The sequence below is a fragment of the Dipodomys spectabilis genome, unplaced genomic scaffold (assembly GCF_019054845.1).
Source record: "Dipodomys spectabilis isolate Male_0828 unplaced genomic scaffold, ASM1905484v1 ptg000054l, whole genome shotgun sequence".
NCBI classification, from domain to species: domain Eukaryota; kingdom Metazoa; phylum Chordata; class Mammalia; order Rodentia; family Heteromyidae; genus Dipodomys; species Dipodomys spectabilis.
In genome coordinates, this window is record NW_024870731.1 from 38,106,393 (window position 1) to 38,126,567 (window position 20,175).

At 49.0% G+C, this 20,175-nt stretch overlaps 1 protein-coding gene across 1 annotated transcript in view; it reads left to right on the top strand.

The window, feature by feature from the left end:
• The first annotated feature begins 2,022 nt into the window (after positions 1–2,022).
• Edem1 (ER degradation enhancing alpha-mannosidase like protein 1) overlaps positions 2,023–20,175 on the top strand; it is a 31,383-nt gene continuing 13,230 nt past the window's right edge. Inside the window, exons 1-6 of the mRNA XM_042679746.1 lie at positions 2,023–2,652; positions 9,776–9,848; positions 13,026–13,129; positions 15,644–15,815; positions 17,340–17,523; positions 19,946–20,120. Coding sequence (XP_042535680.1) covers positions 2,135–2,652; positions 9,776–9,848; positions 13,026–13,129; positions 15,644–15,815; positions 17,340–17,523; positions 19,946–20,120 — 1,226 coding nt within the window. The 5' untranslated portion in view covers positions 2,023–2,134. The remainder of the gene's footprint in view (positions 2,653–9,775; positions 9,849–13,025; positions 13,130–15,643; positions 15,816–17,339; positions 17,524–19,945; positions 20,121–20,175) is intronic.

Consider the following 20,175-nt stretch of genomic DNA (forward strand, 5'->3'; position numbering starts at 1 on the left):
GGTTGGTAAATACCCTCCACACAGCTTAAGTCACTGCTGGATGGGCAGGGGGAATGGAGAGGGGTTGCGAAGTGGCTTACATGCTTATATGGAAATGGGACAGTGAAACCAGTTGAAATTGCCCTAAGAAATGGGGGCACATTGTGGGCATGTATGGAAATGGCACCATGAGCCCTCTCCTTCCCATGTACAATTCATGTATGTCCATGAACATTTTTTATATTTAAATTTGTTACAAAGATGACACAGAGGGTTAACAGCCAGCTAACAAGCTCTGAGAATTAGCCTCCAACCTAATGGTTGCTGTGGAACAGATCTTTTGAAACCTTTTTTATTGGCAGCTTTACCATGAAAAAAACATCTTTCCAACGTTGCATGGGTTTCCTTGATTATTAAATGATTGATTTTTTTTTTTTGTGCTGTCACTGGAGGGTGAATTTAGGGCCTCTTTCAATTTCGCCTTTTCACCCAAGGCTTTCCATTCTACTGCTCCAACTACAGCTCCACTCCTGGCTTTTTACTGGTTAATAGGAAACAAGATTCTCGGGAATCTTTTGGCTTTGAACCTTGATCCTCAGATCTCAGCCTCCGGTGAAGTCAGGATTACAAATATGAGACTGGCCTCCCTTTGTTTTGCTTGGGCCTATCTAGCAATTTTGGGAGGGGATGTGAGAGTGCTGTGTGTTGTCATCGTTATTTCTTGTTAGGCCCAGTTAAAAAACTACACAGTATTGCAAAAAGCCCTCTGTTTCTGAGAACATGGCAAGAATGTTCAATGACAGTTTACCATGCTTCCCACTCCCTGGGTCACTCAGCCAGTCTCTGACCACACTTTTCAGGACCCTTTGATAGATACACGACATAAACATGTTGAGGGCATTTAAAGTTTCCCAAAGGTGCCAAATCTTACAGGAAAACCATATACCCCTTTCCATCTGAAACCTGCCATCTTCTTAATTTATTGGAAGTAGACACGGGGGTGAAGTGATTTAATTCCACGCCTACCCACATCTCCCAGGTGAGGACATTGCTGTCCTGCACGGGAAGAGACGGTTGGGAGGGGAGGGCTGGGCGAGGGGTGCTCCCCTCGGAGAGATGGAATTCGGTTGGTCTAAGATGGGGTCTGGGAATCCGTTTTAGGCATAGCAGGGGTAACTCTTAGGAGGCAAAGCCGGCCCCAAGCAGGCACTAGGGTCGCATAAACGGTCCTGTGCCCCCCCCTCCCCTTTTGGTCGGTGGTGGGTCTTGAACTCGGCCTGGGCGCTGTCCCTGCGCTCTTCAGCTCAAGGCGAGCGCTCCACCGTTTGAGCCACAGCGCCACTTCCGGTTTCCTGGTGGTTCACTGGATATCCGAGTCTCACGGACTTTCCTGCCCGAGCTGGCTTTGAACCGCGATCCTCAGGTCTCAGCCTCCTGAGTGGCCGGGATGACAGGCGCGAGCCAGCGCGCCCGGCTTCCCCTTCTCCTAAGCCTCGCGTCGCCTCTCCTAACCCAGACTTGGCGTGGCTTCCTCCCGACCCTTCCCGGACTGACACACACTCGGGCCGGGACGCCACCTTACCCGGTGGCCCGGGAGGCCTCTCCGTCCGGTGTCCGGCAGGCGCTCCCGTGCCGCGCTCCCATTGGCTGCAAGTTCCCCGGTCCGGGGCCCGAGCGCCCCCAGCTCGCCACGCCAGCCGGTCCGGACTTCGGACCGCCCCGTGGGCGGAGCCAAGACAGGGGCGGGTCCTGAGTACGGGACAGGGCGTGGCCCGTCGACGGAATAGGGCGGGGTCATGGGCGGGGCTTGTCGGGGCGGGGCCTGGGGATGGGGCGGGGCGAGAGGCGGGGCCTGCCGGCCCTGCGGTGGTTCTGGCAGCCTATGGTGCCCGGAGGGAGTCCGGGGCCGCGCCCCGCGAGGCCAGGGCTCGGGTCGGGCCAATCCGGGGCGACCGGGAGGGCGAACTCGGGGCCGGGCTGGTGGGGCCGAGACGCCGGGACTGGGTGGGGGGTGACAATGGGCCAGTTCCTGGTGCGTCACGGGCGGGGAGTTCCTTAAAGGGGCCGCGCGCGGAGCTCCGGGGCGGACGCGGGTGCGGCGGTCGGCGGGCCTGGTCCCGCGCTGTAAAAGAATGCCCGCGGCGGCCGCGCGACCATGCAATGGCGAGCGCTCGTCCTGGGGCTGCTGCTCCTCCGGCTCGGCCTGCACGGCGTCCTGTGGCTCGTCTTCGGGCTGGGCCCCAGCATGGGCTTCTACCAGCGCTTCCCGCTCAGCTTCGGCTTCCAGCGCTTGAGGGGCCCCGACGGCTCCGCGCCCTCCGCGCCGGGGCCCGCGGGCCCGCCGGGGGCGCCGTCGGGGCCGCCGTGGCTCTCGCGGCCCGGGGTCGGGGCGGCGGCGGCGGCGGGCGGCCGGCCCGAGGCTCCGCGGCGGCCGGGACCCGGCGGCGTGTGCGGCCCGGCGCCCTGGGGTGGCTACGCGCTGGGCGGCTGCGGCCCGGACGAGTACGAGCGGCGCTACAGCGGCGCCTTCCCGCCGCAGCTGCGGGCCCAGATGCGGGACCTGGCGCGGGGCATGTTCGTCTTCGGCTACGACAACTACATGGCGCACGCCTTCCCCCAGGACGAGCTCAATCCCATCCACTGCCGCGGCCGGGGGCCCGACCGCGGGGACCCGTGAGTGCGCGGGGTCGGGGCGGTGGGGCGGGCGCCGTCGGCCGGGGCGGGGGCGCGTCCTGCCCCCTCCGTGGCCGGCCTCCCGTAGTAGCTCGCATTATCCCCCCCCCGTTTCGGCGGGGTCCGTCCGGGCTGGGGGTGCGCGGAAGGGCCGGGGACCGGACTTGGGTCTGGAAGTGCGCAAACTCGAGGGCAGCCGTCCAGGCCCGTCTTCGACGGACGGACGCGTTGTGCGGTGGCCTCGGGAGGCCGGGCTCGGGAGGCTCTCCCACCGGTAATCGGGTTGCCACGCCTAGCCCTTGGTGGCTGTGAACGAGACATACAACCAGCAAGGCTTGATTCCTGGGCAGGAAAGGGATCGACGGCCCCGCCGCGGGTGTGTGTGTGAGGGGGGTGGGGGAGAACTCGGGTTTGGGGTTCGGATCCTCGGGTCGCGCGGCGTCCAGGACGGTCCCAGCCCAGCCGCAGGGCGTCCGGAGGGCGTCGGCCCCGCGCGGCCGGGCGGAGTTCCCGGGGCGAGGGTCACCGCGGCGGACGTGGAGCGCCCCGGAGAGGGGCGCGCGGGGTGGGGAGGGGGCCGAGGCCCGGGGTCCCCGGGAGGCGGCCGCGGATCCGTGTCCCCCCCCCCCATCCCGGGCGCGCGCACGGCCGGCTCTGGACCATTGAGACACCACGTTTGCTTCGCCACCGGGAAGTTTGGGGGGGGGGGGCAGGGCTTGGGGACTTTTCAAAACTGTCAATCCTGGCCAATCTGGAGGCTGAGGTCTGAGGATCGGGGGTTCGAAGCCATCCTGGGCAGACAGGTCCGTGAGTCTCAGATCTCCGATGAACCACCAGGAAACCGGAAGTGGCGCTGTGGCTCAAGTGACAGAGCGCTGGCCTGGAGCTGAAGAGCTGAGGGACAGCGCCTAGGCCCAGAGTTCAAGCCCCACCATCGACAAAAGGAAGAAGAAAAATAAAGCTTTGGTCATGTGTAGATTGTGCCTTAATTTGTAGTATGTTAGGGAGGTGAGATCTCAAGTTTACTTTAGAAGGGACTGGGCCTTTGCAAATTGTTCTACCAGCAAACTGGTTGAGTTATTGTTCATGCCACCAGATCAGTCTTAGTCCAAAGAAATGAGTTCCTTCCTCTTCCCTCCCCTTCCCTCCCTCCCTTCTTCCCTTTTCTTTTTTCCTTTTATGCGGTGCTGGGGATTGAGCCCAGGTCTCCATGCACCTGTCATAACTGAGTTCTTCCTCCTTTGTCTCTTTTTTTCTCCTCCCTCCAAAAAAGTTCATGCAAAAATGTTTTCAATCTTAATTTCTTTGAGGAGGACTTATATTAAAAAAAAACCCATAAAAATTGGATCAGTCTTTCTTGAGTTGTAGAAATGAATGAGTTGTCTTGCGCATTTAAATAGGTTTATACCTATACATGTGTTTTCTTCTGATCTCAACTCTGGTTTTGGAGGGGTTTGGGGTTTTAAATCAGTGGAAGTGTGCTGGCCGAGCAAGCCAGACACTGCTTGAGGTCCTCAGCGTATCTTAAATACTTTTCAGATAAGAGTCTCTGGGACTTTTCCTGCCTGGGCTGGCTTTGATCCATGATCCTCAGATTTCAGCTCCTGAGTAGCTGGGACTATAGACATGGGTCCCGAGCGACTGGCTATTTTGAAGTTATCTTTGCTTGTGTGCATATATTTACACATTTTAATACAGTTACAATCAGAGTGGGTACATACCTTAGATCTTCGTGGTGTTTTCCCACCCATGCTTCTGGCATTTATAGGAAGGGGAGAATCCTGGCACTGAGTGACTGACTGCCCTTTGCTAGGACTAAGAAAACAAAAAAAAATTAATGGGGAGTTGTGGTAGCATGCTTGCTTGGGAATATGATGGTCTGGAGCAAGTTGCTGTTCTTTTTCTTTTTCCTTTATGATGGTTTTGGGGCTGAACTCAGGGCCTTGTGTGAAGCACTTAACCACTTGAGCCACCCTGAGCCCTTTTTTAACTTTATTTTTTCAGATAGAGCCTGATTTTTGCTTGGAGCTGGCCTTGGACTGTGATCCACCTACTATACCTCACTCATAGCTGAGATTACAGGCATGCACCACCATTGCTGGTCCTAATCTTTTCCTTAATGAATCTTGAGAGCCTTTGCGAGCTTGGGGAGCCCCCTGTTTAGCAAGGTGAGGTGGTGGTTGACTGAACTTGTTGATCTTGGTGGTTTCTTGTGTGTCACAGGTTGCTGTGTGTGTGTGTTATGGATTTGGGGCAATCTGTACATTGAAATCAGGTCTCTTTAGACAGCTATACTATTATAGGAAAGTTGAGAAAGATAAGATTATTAGTAATGGGCAAAGTAGCCTTGTGTCTTTGAGGAGGTAGGAGCTGTGGGGTTGAAGGCTGGAAGTAGATCTCATGTGGGTCCTTTTCCAAAGACTGGAAATGTCCATTTTTCATCTCCTGTCAACTTTAACTGTCCTCCTCTCATGCTTTGGGGCTTTTCCAAGGAAGTTTTCAACCTCAGCTTTGTATTCTGAACCGGGAGGGCACATTTGTATCCTGCAGATAAATAACATCTATGTGTGTGTGTGATTAAACTTTCAGAATTTTAAAATCGGCCATATTCATGATTGTGGTCACGTGTCTTGTATTAATTATTTTCAGAAAGAGGGAACTCACTGTTCAAATTCTGCATGTAAAAGCCCAGAAACAAACGTGTGGGTGCCTCGCACGTGTCACTCTGTTTTTGGCCACATTTCCTTGAGGTTTATCTTGTTGCCCTTCTTTGACCTGGACTGGTGTGCTGAGCTCACGTGACGCAAATCAATCCTGAAGGCAGCACCTGCTGCCGGCTACCTGCGCAGCTGCCGAGGGACGGCTGCGCTCTCCTCCGCTTCTCACACGGCCCAGTTTGAATGGCGGAATCCAGATTCAAGCGCCTTTGAGTGTATTAAGTATTTCTGTGACTGGTGACTATATACCTCTAGGCCTCAGACATGTGACCATTCTTGATTGTGCCTATTGGACTGCTGGTGAAACACAGAAAGCAAATCTCAAAGGAACTGACCAAACACTAGCCCATTTCTGGGCCCTCCTAGACTAAGAAGGAGGGCTGTCTCCATAAATTCCCCTGTCTTTCAGAGTCAGGCTCGGATCTTTTTCTGTGTCGTCACTCACTGAGGTTCATTGGCTGCCTTGATTTTCTCGGTTCTCCTTTTTTGGGTTCTTTTCTTTGAGCTGCTAGCTTGTATTTTCACATTGCCTGAGAATTGAGCAGTTATTGTGCATTTTACCTTCTGGGTCTTTCTTGCTTATCTCTCCCAGGCTTATCAACACGTGACTCTTTATCTCTTGTGTCCCTGTAGAAACATACGTTTCTGGTCAGCTGTTACAGGTTAGGTCTGTGGGAATTTTCATTTTTGCACATGTCTGTTTGATTTTGTTATATGATCAAATATTGTCAGAGGCCATAGTTGTTTTTTTTTTTTTTTTTATCTTTTGAGGAAATAATAAGAATTTCAAACAGTCTCCATGTCATAAACATTTAAACTTGGGGAATTTAGGTGGGAGAATTATCAGTTATTAGTGAATAAGGAATTATCATGAAAAATTGTTTGTGACATTTGAATCCAGGGCCTGTATTTATGTTTAAAGCAAGTGCTCTGCTCCCTTTGAGCTGCATGCCCGGCCCTTGAGAAGTATTTTAAAACCGGGTCCATTTTAGTAGCATGATACATAGAGAAGTACGTGGAGTTCAAAATTAGTAACCCTTTTTATGTGCTTGGGCAGGCGGGAAGGGTGGCACAGGCCACAGATTGGGGTGTAGTTCAGAGGAGGGTGTGACTTGGGGGGGGTCACTGGCTGTCCAGCTACTTCAGATATTAAGTGATAAGCTGTTGAAGCTCACTCCTTTCTGATCAGCAGAGAAATGTAATTAAATATTAAAGCTGGAAGAATAGTTTCTTCCTCCTCCTTTTCCTTCCCCTCTTCCTCCTGTTCTTCCTCTTTTTTGTTCCTCTTCCTCCTTTGCCACCTTCTTTTCTTGTGTGCTGGTGTTGGGGCTTGAACTCAGCGCCTCTCACCTTCCCTCAAGGCTGGCACTTTGGTTGTTAGTTGGAGAGAAGAGTCTCACAGACTTATCTGCTAGAGCTGGCTTTGAGCCACGATCCTCAGATCTCATCCTCCCGAGTAGCTAGGATTAAAGTTGTGAGCCATTAGCACCCAGAATGTGCTTGAGGTGGCAGAATTGGGCAGAAGGCCCTTGCCATTTCTGTTCTGTTCTTTCTTTCATATGTTGTATTCGAATCTGTAATTCCCACCTTAAGGGAACCTTTTGCCATTGCATACGTTTATTTATAAAGAACACATAGGAGAAGCAGGCGGTTTTCCAGCCATGTGTGGGCTGAATTTGCGGCTTGTGCTACACAAGGCAGCTCTGCTTTCTGGATAGTTCCCTCCACGTAGCTTGTTTTGAAACAGTTGTGCTGTAAATTGTCCATCTTAGATGAAGTGGCCTAATACAGCATGAAACAGGTTGTCTGGAAGGCTCTTGGAAGATCTACTGGCTGAGGTGATTTATGGCTGCTTCTTCACCTAGGGTCGGTTTCACTCCAGTTGAGGGCTGCAGGGGGCGTTAGATGGCAGGCCCGGCCGGGCCCCACGCTTTTCTCACAGGGGAGTAGGGCAAAAATGGATCAGGATGCTTGCTACAGGGCAGATAAAGCCAAGGGGAGATGGAAGATAGGTAGGAGTGAATCTCTTGCTGGAAATTCAACGGAGGCTTTCCCACTTTGTGGGAAACCAGTTGTCTGGTTTTCTTCTTTACCTGTCACTCCCCGCCACGCCCCCCCCCCCCCCCCCCCCCAAACTTCTACCATTCTCTTGGATTTGTGAGACTGGGACAAAGGAATAAATTAAGTTTTTGGTCGTGAATTCTCTAACAGTCTGTATCACTGTTTCTCACACCCTGTCTTCCAGGTGGAGTACTGTTCCTTGACATGGCTAGAGTTTGTAGTGTAAAAAAGAGGGGGGCTGAGAAGGTGGCTCAGTGGTTAAAGCGCTTGCCTTGCATGCCTGAGGCCCTGGGGTCGATTCCTCAGCACCACATGAGCAAAAAGAAAAAAGCCAGAAGTGGCGCTGTGGCTCAAGTGGTAGAGTGCTAGCCTTGAGCTGAAGAGCTGAGGGACAGTGCCCAGGCCCCAGAGTTCAGGCCCCATGACCGGACCCAAAAAAAAAAAAAAAAAAGAGAGGGCCCATGCTAGTAGCTCACACCTGTAATGCTAGTTACTTTGGAGGCTGAGATCTGAGGATCGTGGTCTGAAGCCAGTCTGGATAGGAAAGTTGGTGAGATTCTTATCTCCTATTAAACACAACAGCCTAGAAGTAGAGAATAACTAGTAACTGAAGAGCTATTTGTTATGTTGTTTTTACTTCATTTGTTTGTTTGTTTGCTGGTCTTAGGGCTTGCACTCAGGGTCTGGGTGCTATCCCTGAGCTTCTGCTCAAGGCTACTGCTCTACCACCGGAGCTACAGCACCACTTCCAGCCTTTTCTGAGTAATTTATTGGAAATGGAGAGTTTCACTCACGGACTTTCCTGCCTGGGCATTGAACCATGAGCCTCAGATCTCAGCCTTCTGAGTAGTTAGGGTTATAGATGGGAGCCACCAGTGCCCAGCTTTATTGGAAATAAGAATCTCATGGTCTTTCTTACCCCAGCTGGCTTTCAACTGAGATTCTCAGATTGGAGCCTACTTGGTAGGTAGGATTATAGGTGTGAGCTACCAGTGCTGGCTGTTCTGTTTCTTTTATTTCTTTCTTTCTTTTTTTTTTTTTTTTTTTGCCAGTCATGGGGCCTGAACTCTGGGCCTGGATGCTGTCCCTCAGCTCTTCAGCTCAAGGCTAGTGCTCTACCACTGGAGCCACAGCACCACTTCCGGCTTTTTCTGCTTATGTGGTGCTGAGGAATCGAACCCAGGGTCTCGTGCATGAGAGGCACTCTACCACTGAGCCACCTTACCAGCCCCATGTTTTGTTTCTACTAATGCTCGGGCTAGCCTATGCGAAACAAATACTCTGTCTCGGAGTTATGCTTTAGCCCTGGAGTTGTTGTCTGGAGAGTGCTTCAGAATGGACAGTAGGTGTTGGGAGAGAGTAGCAAGTGTGTGTGTGTGTGTGTGTGTGTGTGTGTGTGTGTGTGTGTGTGTGTGTATGTGTGTTAAGGAGGGGCCAAGGGCCTTGTTCCTGCGCTGGTTCAGGTTATAAGATCTCCATGCAGTATTACTGGGGATAATGAAGATGAGCTGTTGGTTAAAAAAGAAAAAAAGAAAAAAAAGATGTTGAGAAGTCCATTGACCCCTTCCACTGAAGGCCGGATGAGGCACTGGTGGCAGACTGGAGGTGTTTACTTCTTCCTGTGTGTCAGGGTCTGAAGGGGTGATTTTGTCCTTCAATTGTTAGCGACTGTGATATTAAGAGACTTGTGAGGCTAGACAGAGTGCAAGAGAGCACTTACGGCAATAAACTAACGCAGAGAAAGGCGGGTGATTGTTGTCTAGTCTTTGCACGCTGGTATTCTGCAAATGTCTTTGTGACTTGTGGCTCCTGAGACAGATCTTCACCATACGGATAAAAGTCACCGCCAGTTTCTGAGTCAATAAGAGTTACTAGAGCTCTCTACCACTTTGAGCCACAGGGTGGTTCATTGGAGGTAAGAATCTCACAGACTTTTCTGCCTGGAGCTGGCTTTGAACTGTGAGCCTCAGATCTCAGCCTCCTGAGTAGCTAGGATGACAGGTGGGAGCCACCAGCGCCTGGCATACAATTGTCGTTTTTTTTTTTAACAGAAAAAAACCCAAAACTTTATTTTTCCTGTTCAAAGTAGTCAAATTTTTGCCTCTATACAATTGTCGTTTTTGATGAGTGTTTAGGTTGTTTTTTTTTGGGGGGGGGGGGGTTACTGTACTAGGCTGGTCTCAAATGTGCATCGTAGGCAAGGCTGGCTTTGAACTCCAGAAGGCCCCAGCCTTTGAGAGTGCTGGGATTGGAGACAGAACCACGGGGCCCAGGCAGTGTTGTAATCTTTATTTCTCTTTCAAAATAAAGTCCTTTGTTGAATTGTAATTGTGCTTCTTTTTCAGCTCGAATCTGAACATCAATGACGTGCTAGGGAACTACTCTTTGACCCTTGTGGACGCTTTGGATACTCTCGCAGTAAGTGTCTTGCTTTTTCCTTTTAAGTGAGGATGGTTATTAACATTAGGTGTTTTGGATTTGATTACTTCATTTCCCCCCAGGAATGCAAATTCCAGGAAACCTGGTGTTTAAAAAGCTTTTATGACTTACCGTATTTTATAACTTTTATCAGAACAGCAAGATAAGCATTGGTAGTTAAAGGAGGGGAAATATTATTCTCTTTTAAAATGGAAAAATAGCCAAGCACTGGTAGCTCGTGCCTGTAATCCTAGATACTTCTCAAGAGGTTGAGATCTGAGGATTGTCTGTTGAAATCAGTAAAAAGCTCGAGTGGTAGAGCACCAGCCTTGAGCTAAGTAAGGGACAGCACCCAGGCCTGAGTTCAAGCTCAAAATAATTTAATTTAAAACTAGTTAATTAAATTTAAAGAAAAGGATAAAAATTACGATTGGTTTTGGGGCACCTGTTTTCCTTTCAGTCTTCTGTGGTTATTATGCCTGAAAGAAAGGCAGAGTTCCGTTAGTATTTACATGTAGTCTGGTTGGTATTGCAGGAGAAAAAGAAAACCTTATGGTTAGTGAGTACCTGATTTACCATCCAGCTGTTGGTTCCCCAGGAGCCTAGACGTGGAGCCCTCTCTGTAAACACTGCCCAGTGCCGGCGTGAGCTACCAACCTGGGTGTCCCCTCTGTGACTCCAAAGCTGGAGCTCCTTGAGCAGATAGGCAGAAGCACAGTGAAGGCAGTTCGGCCGTGTGGGCGCATTATCAGACTGTGCTCGCATGCTTCTGTACCAGACTGCAGTTTCCCAGGGACCATCCAGTTTACGCTGGTTTCACATCTCCTTGGTGAGCGTAGTTGTGCAACCCCTCTTTTCTCCTTCATTGTGCAGTGGGCCTTTACCAGTAGAAAATTCCCATTGATGTCTAGTTCAAATCCCGTATTTGGTAACTTACCTAGTTTCTTCTTTAGAAGCATTTGAACGGATTAGGAGTTAGTACTGGGCCATGTCAGCTAAGTTTGATGACGGTTGTGTAGTATTTTGGAGTGGTAAACGTAACGTAGAAAGACCTAGACAGCTCGCTCTGCAGCTTCGTGAGTAGCAGAGACAGGGCCAGGCCCCTGGTCTGCTGGGACCTTCTGCCAGGCTGCAGTAGCAAACAGGGTGGTTTCCCAGCATTTCCCTCAGGGGTGATTGCTGCTCCCTCAGGTCACCCCTCCCTGACTGACACCTTGTGCCTGGACAAGTAAAGCAGCCTAATTAGACTTGACTTGTGGAAGGTACCAGAAGCTGACTCATCTTACAAGTGTTGTTGTCAGAGAGGTTTCCTAAGACTTACGTGGAGCATAAGGGAAGCTCACTTCTCCCTGAGCTCATTTTCAATTCTCCACTATGCCTCCAAGAGGCATCTGATAGACTCTCCCCGCACCTGGGTCAGGGCACATCCTAGGACTGCAGGTAGATGTTCACATCAATTTCTACCAATCCGCCATTTTCCGTGGCAAATTCCAAGGGGGGGGGGGTGTTGCCAGGATGAAGAGTTCCGTGTCCTAAAACCTGCAGACATTCTGTGTCTGCTCAAGAGCCAGGTTACACACCGGCATTAAAAAATGCATTTTTATTGTTACTAGAAAGGTAATGTACAGAGGGGTTACTGTTATATAAATCAGGTAACGAATACATTGCTTGTTGGGCAAGGATACTGCTTCCCTTGCTCTCTCCCAGGTCATTGTTGGGTGGCGTTTTCTCCACCACCAGCACTGACTCATTGCGCAGACACTTGCTGGAGTTCAGCAGCTCTCTGACTGCTGGTAACTTGCACAGGATATAATTAAGAGTGGTAGAGGGCTCTGCAGCTGTGCAGCTACTGTTTTCTGGAGAAGATCTAGAAGGAAACAGGCCCTTTTCTGTGGTTTTCATTGTACAGTCTCTGGCCTTCAATGTGCTAGCACCTCAGGCTTATTTTTCAAGTGTTTCTTATGTTGAGGTTTTTCTACCTCATTTTTTTTTTGGCTGACATTTTAAACAGGCATTAACGTATGTGGTCTGGGACCCCACAGGGAAACAGTCTCCTGACTCCTGCGTACAGCTTGCAGTGTTAGTGTGACTGTGTCATCCTTTAAAGGAAGAAGAAAGAACTGAAAGTCAGAGAGAGAAGTATCTGAATTTGCTCTGTATGTTGTAGCAAATAAAGATAAGGAAATGAAAAGATGTAGTAGACCAGTACAGTTAGAAAATAAGGTGTGTTTGGAAGAGGTAGTAGTGTCTGATGAAATAAAATTTGCAGTATTATTAATTTATTTTCATTTAGATTATTGTCTCTTTCTGCCTAGTAAAGATTTCATGCCCAGTTGCTACTTTTAGGAGAGACATCATTTCTGTACACCTCAAACAGGAATCATAATTCTGGTCTGCTCTTTACATTGTATGTATAGGTAATTGTTTCGTTTCTTTTTTTGTGCCTGTCTTGAGGCTTGAACTCAAAGCCTGGGTGCTGTCCCTGAGCTGTTTTGCTCCAAGCTAGTGCTCTACCCCTTCATTCACAGCTCCACGTCTGGCTTTTTGGGTGTTTAACTGGAAGATAAGAGTCTTACGGACTTTTTCTGTCCTGGATGGCTTCCAACCATGATCCTCAGATCCCAGCCTACTGAGTAGCTAGGATTATGGATGTGAGCCACTGAGGCCTGGCTGGTTTGTTTTAAAACACCACTAATTTTTTTTTTAAACTGTGTTCCAAAGGTATAGGTGTTACTTCTTAAAGTGTTTATAGACACCTGAATGCTAGCAATCAGTCATTTTCCAGATGTGTTCATCTCCTGAGAGCCAATCACCCAGGCTGTAGATTTATTTGAGGAGCAGAGGGAAAGTCCTATTTTTGTTTCGTTAGCTTTCCTGTTCATTTTTTTCTTCTTGTAGGAGGCTTGTGCATGGAGTAAGCTCATAATGGAGCTGGAGGGGGAGGGAGGGAAGGATGGAGTCTCTGTGGAAACGTGTACAGTGTTGTCGTTTGGAGATGGGATTCCCGAGGTGCAGGAAATGGGCTTTGTTGTCTGTCTGGGAATCTGCTGTGTGACAAGTAACATTTTGTGCTTCCTCTCCCACACTGAGAACATCACTGTTAGATTTTGTGGCCTGGTTGCTGCCTCAGTTTCTCTTTTTATGCTGTAATACTGTTTGTGTCTCTCTTTCTTAAAGATAATGGGAAATGCATCTGAATTCCGGCGAGCAGTCAAGTTAGTGATCAACACCGTCTCGTTTGACAAAGATTCCACTGTCCAGGTGTTTGAAGCCACGATAAGGTAAAGCCTGAGCATGAGCGCGGCGCATGCCTGCGTGGCTTTTCCCAGCCCCGAGTCCGTGGAGAGTCCATACTGACCTGATGGGAGCAGGGCGTAGTTTTCAGTTTTCATCTCCATTTTAGTACTTATAAAAACTAGCCTTTAAGTGATGTTCTAAAGTCATCATCACCTTTTGAACTGCTCAGAAAGATACATTTACCTTTTGGGTTTTGGTTTTTGTTTGTATGTTTGTTTTAAATGATCCTGAGGTTTGAACGAAGTCCTTTTGCTTGCTGTGCAGGACCTCTCTACCATTTGATCTACACCTCCAACCCATTGTGCCTCAGTTGGTTTTCTTTTAGATAGGGTCATGTGTTTATTTCCCTGTCTGTATGGACCATGATCCTTGTATTTATACTTCCTGAGTAGCAGGCAGTATGCACTACCACACTCAGCTTTTTATTGTGTAAGATGAGGTCTTGTAAATATTTTTGTTTTTTGTCCGTCTTTGGGCTTGAACTCAAGGCCTGGGTGCTGTCCTAGAGCATTTTTGCTCGAGGCTAGTGCTCTACCACTTTGAACCAAAAGCCCACTTCCCATCTTTAGGTGGTTAATAGGAGCTAAGAATTTCACAGTCTTACCTGCTGGCACTGACTGTGAACTTTGATCCTCAGATTTCAGCTTCCTCAGTAGTTTAGGATTACAGGTGTGAGCCACCAGGGCTCAGCCTTGTAATTTTTTTTTTCATGGCAGAAGCTACAATCCTCTCAATATTTACCTGAGTTGTTAGGATTGTAGCCGTGAGCTGCCATGTTTTAATGGAAGTTTAAGATTGGTGTCCAGCTAGTTCACAGTTTCATTGTTGCTTCTTCTTATTTTATTTATTTTTTGCCTGCCTGCCTGCCTGCCTGCCTGCCTCCCTCCCTCCCTCCCTCCCTCCCTCCGTCCCTCCCTTCCTTCCTTATGTTTTGGTACTGGGGATCGAAGCCAGGACATCGTACATGCTGGGCAAATGCTTTGCCACTGAGCCACATCCCAGCCATTCATGATTTTTATGTCTGGTCTTTTCTTTCCTGTGTACATATTTCTGAAGAACACAGGGTTGCTGGTCTCTCCAGTCACAGAAAAAACAGTTTGGTATTTTCTTGTATTTCCTTTTTATATCTTTCTCTCTAATCTCTTTTTTGTTACATGTTTTAGAATCATGCTATCTACCTCCTTTTGTATCTTGCTTTCTTTTTTTTTTTTTTTTGGTCGGTCGTGGGGCTTGAACTCTGGGCCTGGGCGCTGTCCCTCAGCTCTTCAGCTCAAGGCGAGTGCTCTACCACTTGAGCTACAGCGCCACTTCCAGTTTTCTGGTGGTTTATTGGAGATAGGAGTCTCACGGTCTCTCCTGCCCGGGCTGGCTTTGAACCGCGATCCTCAGATCTCAGCCTCCTGAGTAGCTAGGATTACAGGCGTGAGCCACCAGCGCCCGGCTGTATCTTGCTTTCTTTAGTTTGATATATTATGGCTGTTTTCCTAATTTTTTTTTTTTTTTGGAAAATTGCATTACTGCATGACATTCTAGTTTCTAGATGCAATATTTATTTTAAAAAGTTATGGCCTGAAGTCAATAGCTCACCTCTGTAATCCTAGCCACTCAGGAGGCAGAGATATGAGGATCATGGTTCAAAGCTAGCCCCCCGCAGGAAGGAAGGTCCGGGAGACTCCTATCATCGGTTAATCACACACACACATTCAAATTGGAAGTAGAGCTGTGGCTTAAGTAAGTGGTAGAGCTCTAGCTTTGAGCATAAAAACTAAGGGACAGCACCTACTCCCTGAGTTAAAGCCCTAGGACCTGACCGGGGGGGGGGGGGGGGGGGGGGGGGGGCCGGGAAGTGCCAGGAGCCGGTAGCTCACGCCTATAATCCTCAGGATGCTGAGATCTGAGGATCTAGGTTCAAAGCCAGTCTGGGCAGGAAAGTCTGTGAGACTCTGATCTCCAATAAACCACTAGAAAACTGGAAGTGGTGCTGTGGCTCAAGTGGTAGAGCGCTCACCTTGAGCTGAAGAGCGCAGGGACAGCGGTGCCCAGGCCCAGCGTTCAAGCCCCATGACTGACCAAAAAAAAAAGTTATGAAATGGTTTGTTTTGAAAAATACAGGATAATAATACTGTAGTTCAGATGATTGTAATGGGCTCTCGTGTGTCTGCGGGAGTAGATCTATGCCGGGAGTTTGTTCTCTCTGACTAGGCCATTTTCTCCTGGCTTCCCAGCCTTCTTCACCCTTGCCCTGAGCCGGGTGGCAGAGAAATCCAGGAGTGTTTCGTTCTCGGTGACTGCAGATGTGTGGTTATTTCAATAATGAGGTGAACTAAGCAGCAGTCACTTATTAGAGCAGGAAATGACTAAATGACTTCAGGAGTCCATTTTCCTGCAGCCTGGGGTCCCCGAAGAACCAGAGGCTGCTCTTCCTGTTCTCGATGGATCGTATCTGCTCAAAAGCAGCGTGATTTAATTTGATCTCTTTCTGTTCCTCCTGCCACTAGGGTTCTGGGAAGCCTCCTCTCTGCCCACAGAATAATAACTGACTCCAAGCAGCCCTTTGGTGACATGACCATTAAAGATTATGATAATGAGTTGTTGCATCTGGCCCACGACCTGGCGGTGCGGCTCCTCCCGGCCTTTGAAAACACCAAGACCGGCATCCCCTACCCACGGGTAGGTTTCTCCTGTTAACTTGCTCTCTTTTAATAGATTGTTTTCAGTGATGTTAACTGTACAAGTAGGGGGGGGCTTCCTTGTGATCTTTCCATATGCTGTACCCCCATCAAACCGCACCCCCCATCTTGAAATAACTTCAGCTGGCTTTGCAGTAAACTTTGCATACTTCACCCACTTCCACGCATTCCCCCTCCCCCTCCCATCCCCCACAGCAGTCTGCCATTCATTTTCTTGAAAGGGTATATTAATTATGCCAGGAGATCTGAATTCAAGTTCTTTGACTGCTAGAAAGGAATGGGCTGAGGTAGAAGAGGAAAGCAGTTTGCTTGGAGAGAATTCGGTCCTAAATATATATGAATAATGTGGAGTCTTCATTCCACGTTTACTGAGCACTATGGCTGTCCCCTCCCAACCCTTCCCTTCCCCTCCCCTCCCTTCCCCTCCCCTCCCCTCCCTTCCCCTCCCTTCCCCTCCCCTCCTCTCCCCTCCCCTCCCTTCCCCTCCCTCCCCCTCCCCTTCCCTCCCCTCCCCTCCCCTCCCTTCTCCTCCCCTTCCAGGTTCAATATTCCTGAATCCTCTAACACTGAGGTTTCTGTCCCCTGCTACCAAATAGTGTGGTTATTTTTCTTCATTCTGACATGGACGAGTTTCCCCAGGACCTTCACGTGTGTACTGCCGGAGCTTGGCCTTTCTTTGAAGGCTTCCCGTGGATTTGGGATAAAGCTCTCATAGACCAGCAAGTTAGAGGCTGATTAAACTACAAGGTCTGGAAGAAGACGGTATCAATGGCGTTTGACTTGCCAAGCCTTAATGCCTCTGGGGGTTGAGTCAGTTTTTTAGGTATCAGGGGTGGGAGTGTGGGGGGTGTGGGGGGTGAGGGGGTGTGAGGGGTGTGGGGGTGTGAATTGGCAGGCCTCCGAGCCTCAGTGGTGAAGCTGCCTGGCTCAGGCCAGCTCCCTCGTGGCCCAGTCAGACTTGCTGAGCGGGAGTGAGTTCCTGGTGTCTGGCTTGAGGCTCAGTTGTGATTGTGTGGCTCTAGTGTTCCCTGGCTCACACGGTTGTGCAATTCCAGAGAACACCTGCTAGGAAGGGAAGCTTTAGGGAAGAGTGATCTCATCTGTCCCCCAACTCTGGCTCTTTGGGACACCAGGGGGTTTGAACCCAGGTCTTTGCACTAGCCAGGGAGGTGCTCTGCCTCTTGAACCACTCTTCCAGCCCCAGCTCCAGCGCTCCTCTTGTCTTGTTTGCGTTCCTCTTGGGGGCAGCATGGCAGGCGTCAGCTTGATCCATTAGCTCAGCGCCCTCTCTGTGATTGACTTCCAGGCCCTGTGCGTTCATGAGTTTTGCTATCATAGTTTTTTTGTTCTTTAGAGTCAGGATCTCTTCTAAGAGCCCAACCTGAGCCCAGGCTAGCCTTGAACTTCTGATCCTGCCGTTGCAGCTTCCTGAGTGCTAGATGATCACAGTGTGGGCGATCTCCCCCCCGGCTGCCATATAACCTTTGGCTCTTCCTGTCCCCAGGTGAATCTAAAGACAGGTGTTCCTCCCGACAGCCGTAATGAGACGTGCACGGCCGGAGCTGGCTCCCTCCTGGTGGAGTTTGGGATCCTGAGCCGGCTGCTAGGAGATTCCACATTTGAGTGGGTTGCCAGACGAGCGGTGAAAGCCCTCTGGAACCTCCGGAGCAATGATACGGGACTACTAGGTGCGGCGCGGCTCCTCCTGCCCTTGGGTCCCCCGGCACCGGCAGCTCTCAGAGCCAGACCCCGTACCTTTGGGTGACCCTTCGCTTAGGCTGAAGCTGTGGGGTTTGGCGGAAACAAAATACTTTGTTGTTTGGTGGAGATCCCTTAGCAGTTGGGTCCCTTGGCATACTGAAAACGATTGTTAAATGGAAATGCTAAAGGAAGTGCCGGCGGGGCAGAGTGACTGTTCCAGTTTAAGCTTTTAAACGTAGCGTATTTCCCAGTGGAGCTGCTTTTGCCTTAAAGAAAAAAAAAGAAATCTAGGTGAGGAGTAGCCGATGGAAAGGCTAGCCTAAACCCATCGTGGGTGTGACGGTGTGTAGTCGAGATATTTCAAACTGCTGTGTAATCTCAGCTACTCAGGAAGCTGAGATCTGAGGATCCCAGTTCTAAACCCAGCCCAGGTAGGAAAGTCTGAGATTCTTAGCACCAATTAACTAGCAAAAAAAAGCCAGAAGTGGAAGTGTTGCCCAAGTGGTAGAGCGTTAGTTTTTAAGTGAAAAAGCTCAGGGACAGTGCCCAGGTCCTGAGTTCAAGTCCCAGTATTGGCACAAAAAGAAAAAAAAAGATAATTAAAAATTATCATGGAGCTGGGCATGATGGCTCACATCTGTAATCCTAGCTACTCAGGAGGCTGAGATCTGAGGATCATGGTTCAAAGCCAGCCCGGGTAGGAAAGTCCATGAGACTCTTATCTCTAATTAACCACCAGAAAGTTGGAAGTGGCTCTGTGGCTCAATTGGTAGAGCGCCAACCTTGAGCTGAAGAGCTGAGGAACAACAACCCAGGCCCAGAGTGCAAGTCCCAAGAATGACCAAAAAAAAATTATCATAGCGATTTTCAATCATTATTATAGTCAGTAGTATCATGAATAATAAACCGTGAGTTCATCCTTCATGTTTAGTAGTTGTTTGTGTTTTGCTAACTCAGAATATTGTTTAAATTGTGTTGTGTGTGTGTCTGTGTGTGTGTGTTTGAGATGGTGTCTTGCTATGTAGTCTAGACTGCCCTGAACTTGGATTCTTCCCGCCTCAGCCACTTGAGTGCTGGGATTATAGGCATGCACTACAGTGCCTGGCTTAAAATGGTTTTTCACCTCATATAACTGTCTTATTTGGGATTAAACTTCATTTTGGCATTGGGAAGTAATTTTGATTTAACAACAGTAGGTTGTTAAAAAAGATTTTTGAAGTGGTATATTTTTATTTTCTCTTAATGTTTTAAGACTTTTATACAGTTAGTTAGATACTAGTGGTTTATGTCTGTTATGATCCTAGCTACTCAAGAGGCTGAGATTTCAGAAGTGAGGTTTGGAGCCAGCCTGGGCAGACAAACCTTAGAGACTCTTACCAGTGGAGAGGTGTAGAATACTAGCTGTAAGCAGGAAGAACTGAGTGAGAGCAAGAAGTACTGAGTTCAAGGCCCAGTACTAGAACATTCACACATACACAGAGAAAAACACACACCTATAATCTTATTTTTGGAGGCAGAGGCAAGAGGATTATGTTTAAGGCTAGCCTTAAACATAAGCAAAAGCAAATAAACAAAACCCCCAAATAGTGTCATTTAAAATGCCAGTGGTTGACTGTCAGGTTCTAGCTTTTCAAAGGCCTTTTTTAACCTTCTGTGTGGAGCTTGTGTATATTTTCAATAGTATGTTAATGGTATCGTGTCTTACATTTGGCAAATCATGCCATTGTTTCAGACTGAAACTTGGTCATAGTTCCCATTTCTGAGAGCTACATAATTGTCTTTTTCTGGTGTTGGACACTTAGATTATGTTTTCTCTCCTCCTTTTCCCTCCCCCTGCTTTTCTATTTTGTGGTCTGATGAACACCACAAGGCGTTTTGTTGTGTTTTGTGAGTGGTTCTTGCTCTGTCGCCAGGCTGGCCTGGAACTTGCTGGCGTACAGGTGTGCCTCCCCACTTGACCTTCTTTTTAAAAAGGTTGTTTTTGTTTTTTTTCCAGGACAAATACGCAGGATTGGGCGTACTGGGTGAAAGGCTATGGATACTCTTCTAGGCTTTGAAATGTGTTGTCACACTGGGGAAGATGACACTTATTTTTCGTTTGCATTATTGTCCCATGCTCACCTATCCATCATCTGTCTACCTTCTATCATATCCCTATCCTCTCTCTCTCATCTGTGTACCCATTATCTGCCTACCTATCGTGTGTGTGTATATTCATGTATGTACGTCCATGTATTATAAAAAGATCCCTAAGCATTCCGAGTCACTGATAGGACTGAATACAATTTAAGACGGAGCATTCATGCCTGGTACCTACTGGCACTGAGGAGCAGTGGGGTTGAACCTGAGGGCCTGACCCTTTCCCCCTCATGATACCCAGCATCTGAAGTGTACCCTTTGTCTCCACAGGCAACGTTGTGAACATCCAGACGGGCCACTGGGTTGGGAAGCAGAGTGGCTTGGGTGCTGGGTTGGACTCCTTCTACGAATACCTGTTGAAGTCTTACATCCTCTTTGGAGAAACAGAAGACCTGGAAATGTTTAATGCTGCATATCAGAGCATTCAGAACTACTTGAGAAGAGGGTATGTTTGCAAGTAGTGGGTGTTCCCAAATGCTCCCAGGGTGGTCGGGGTCTGT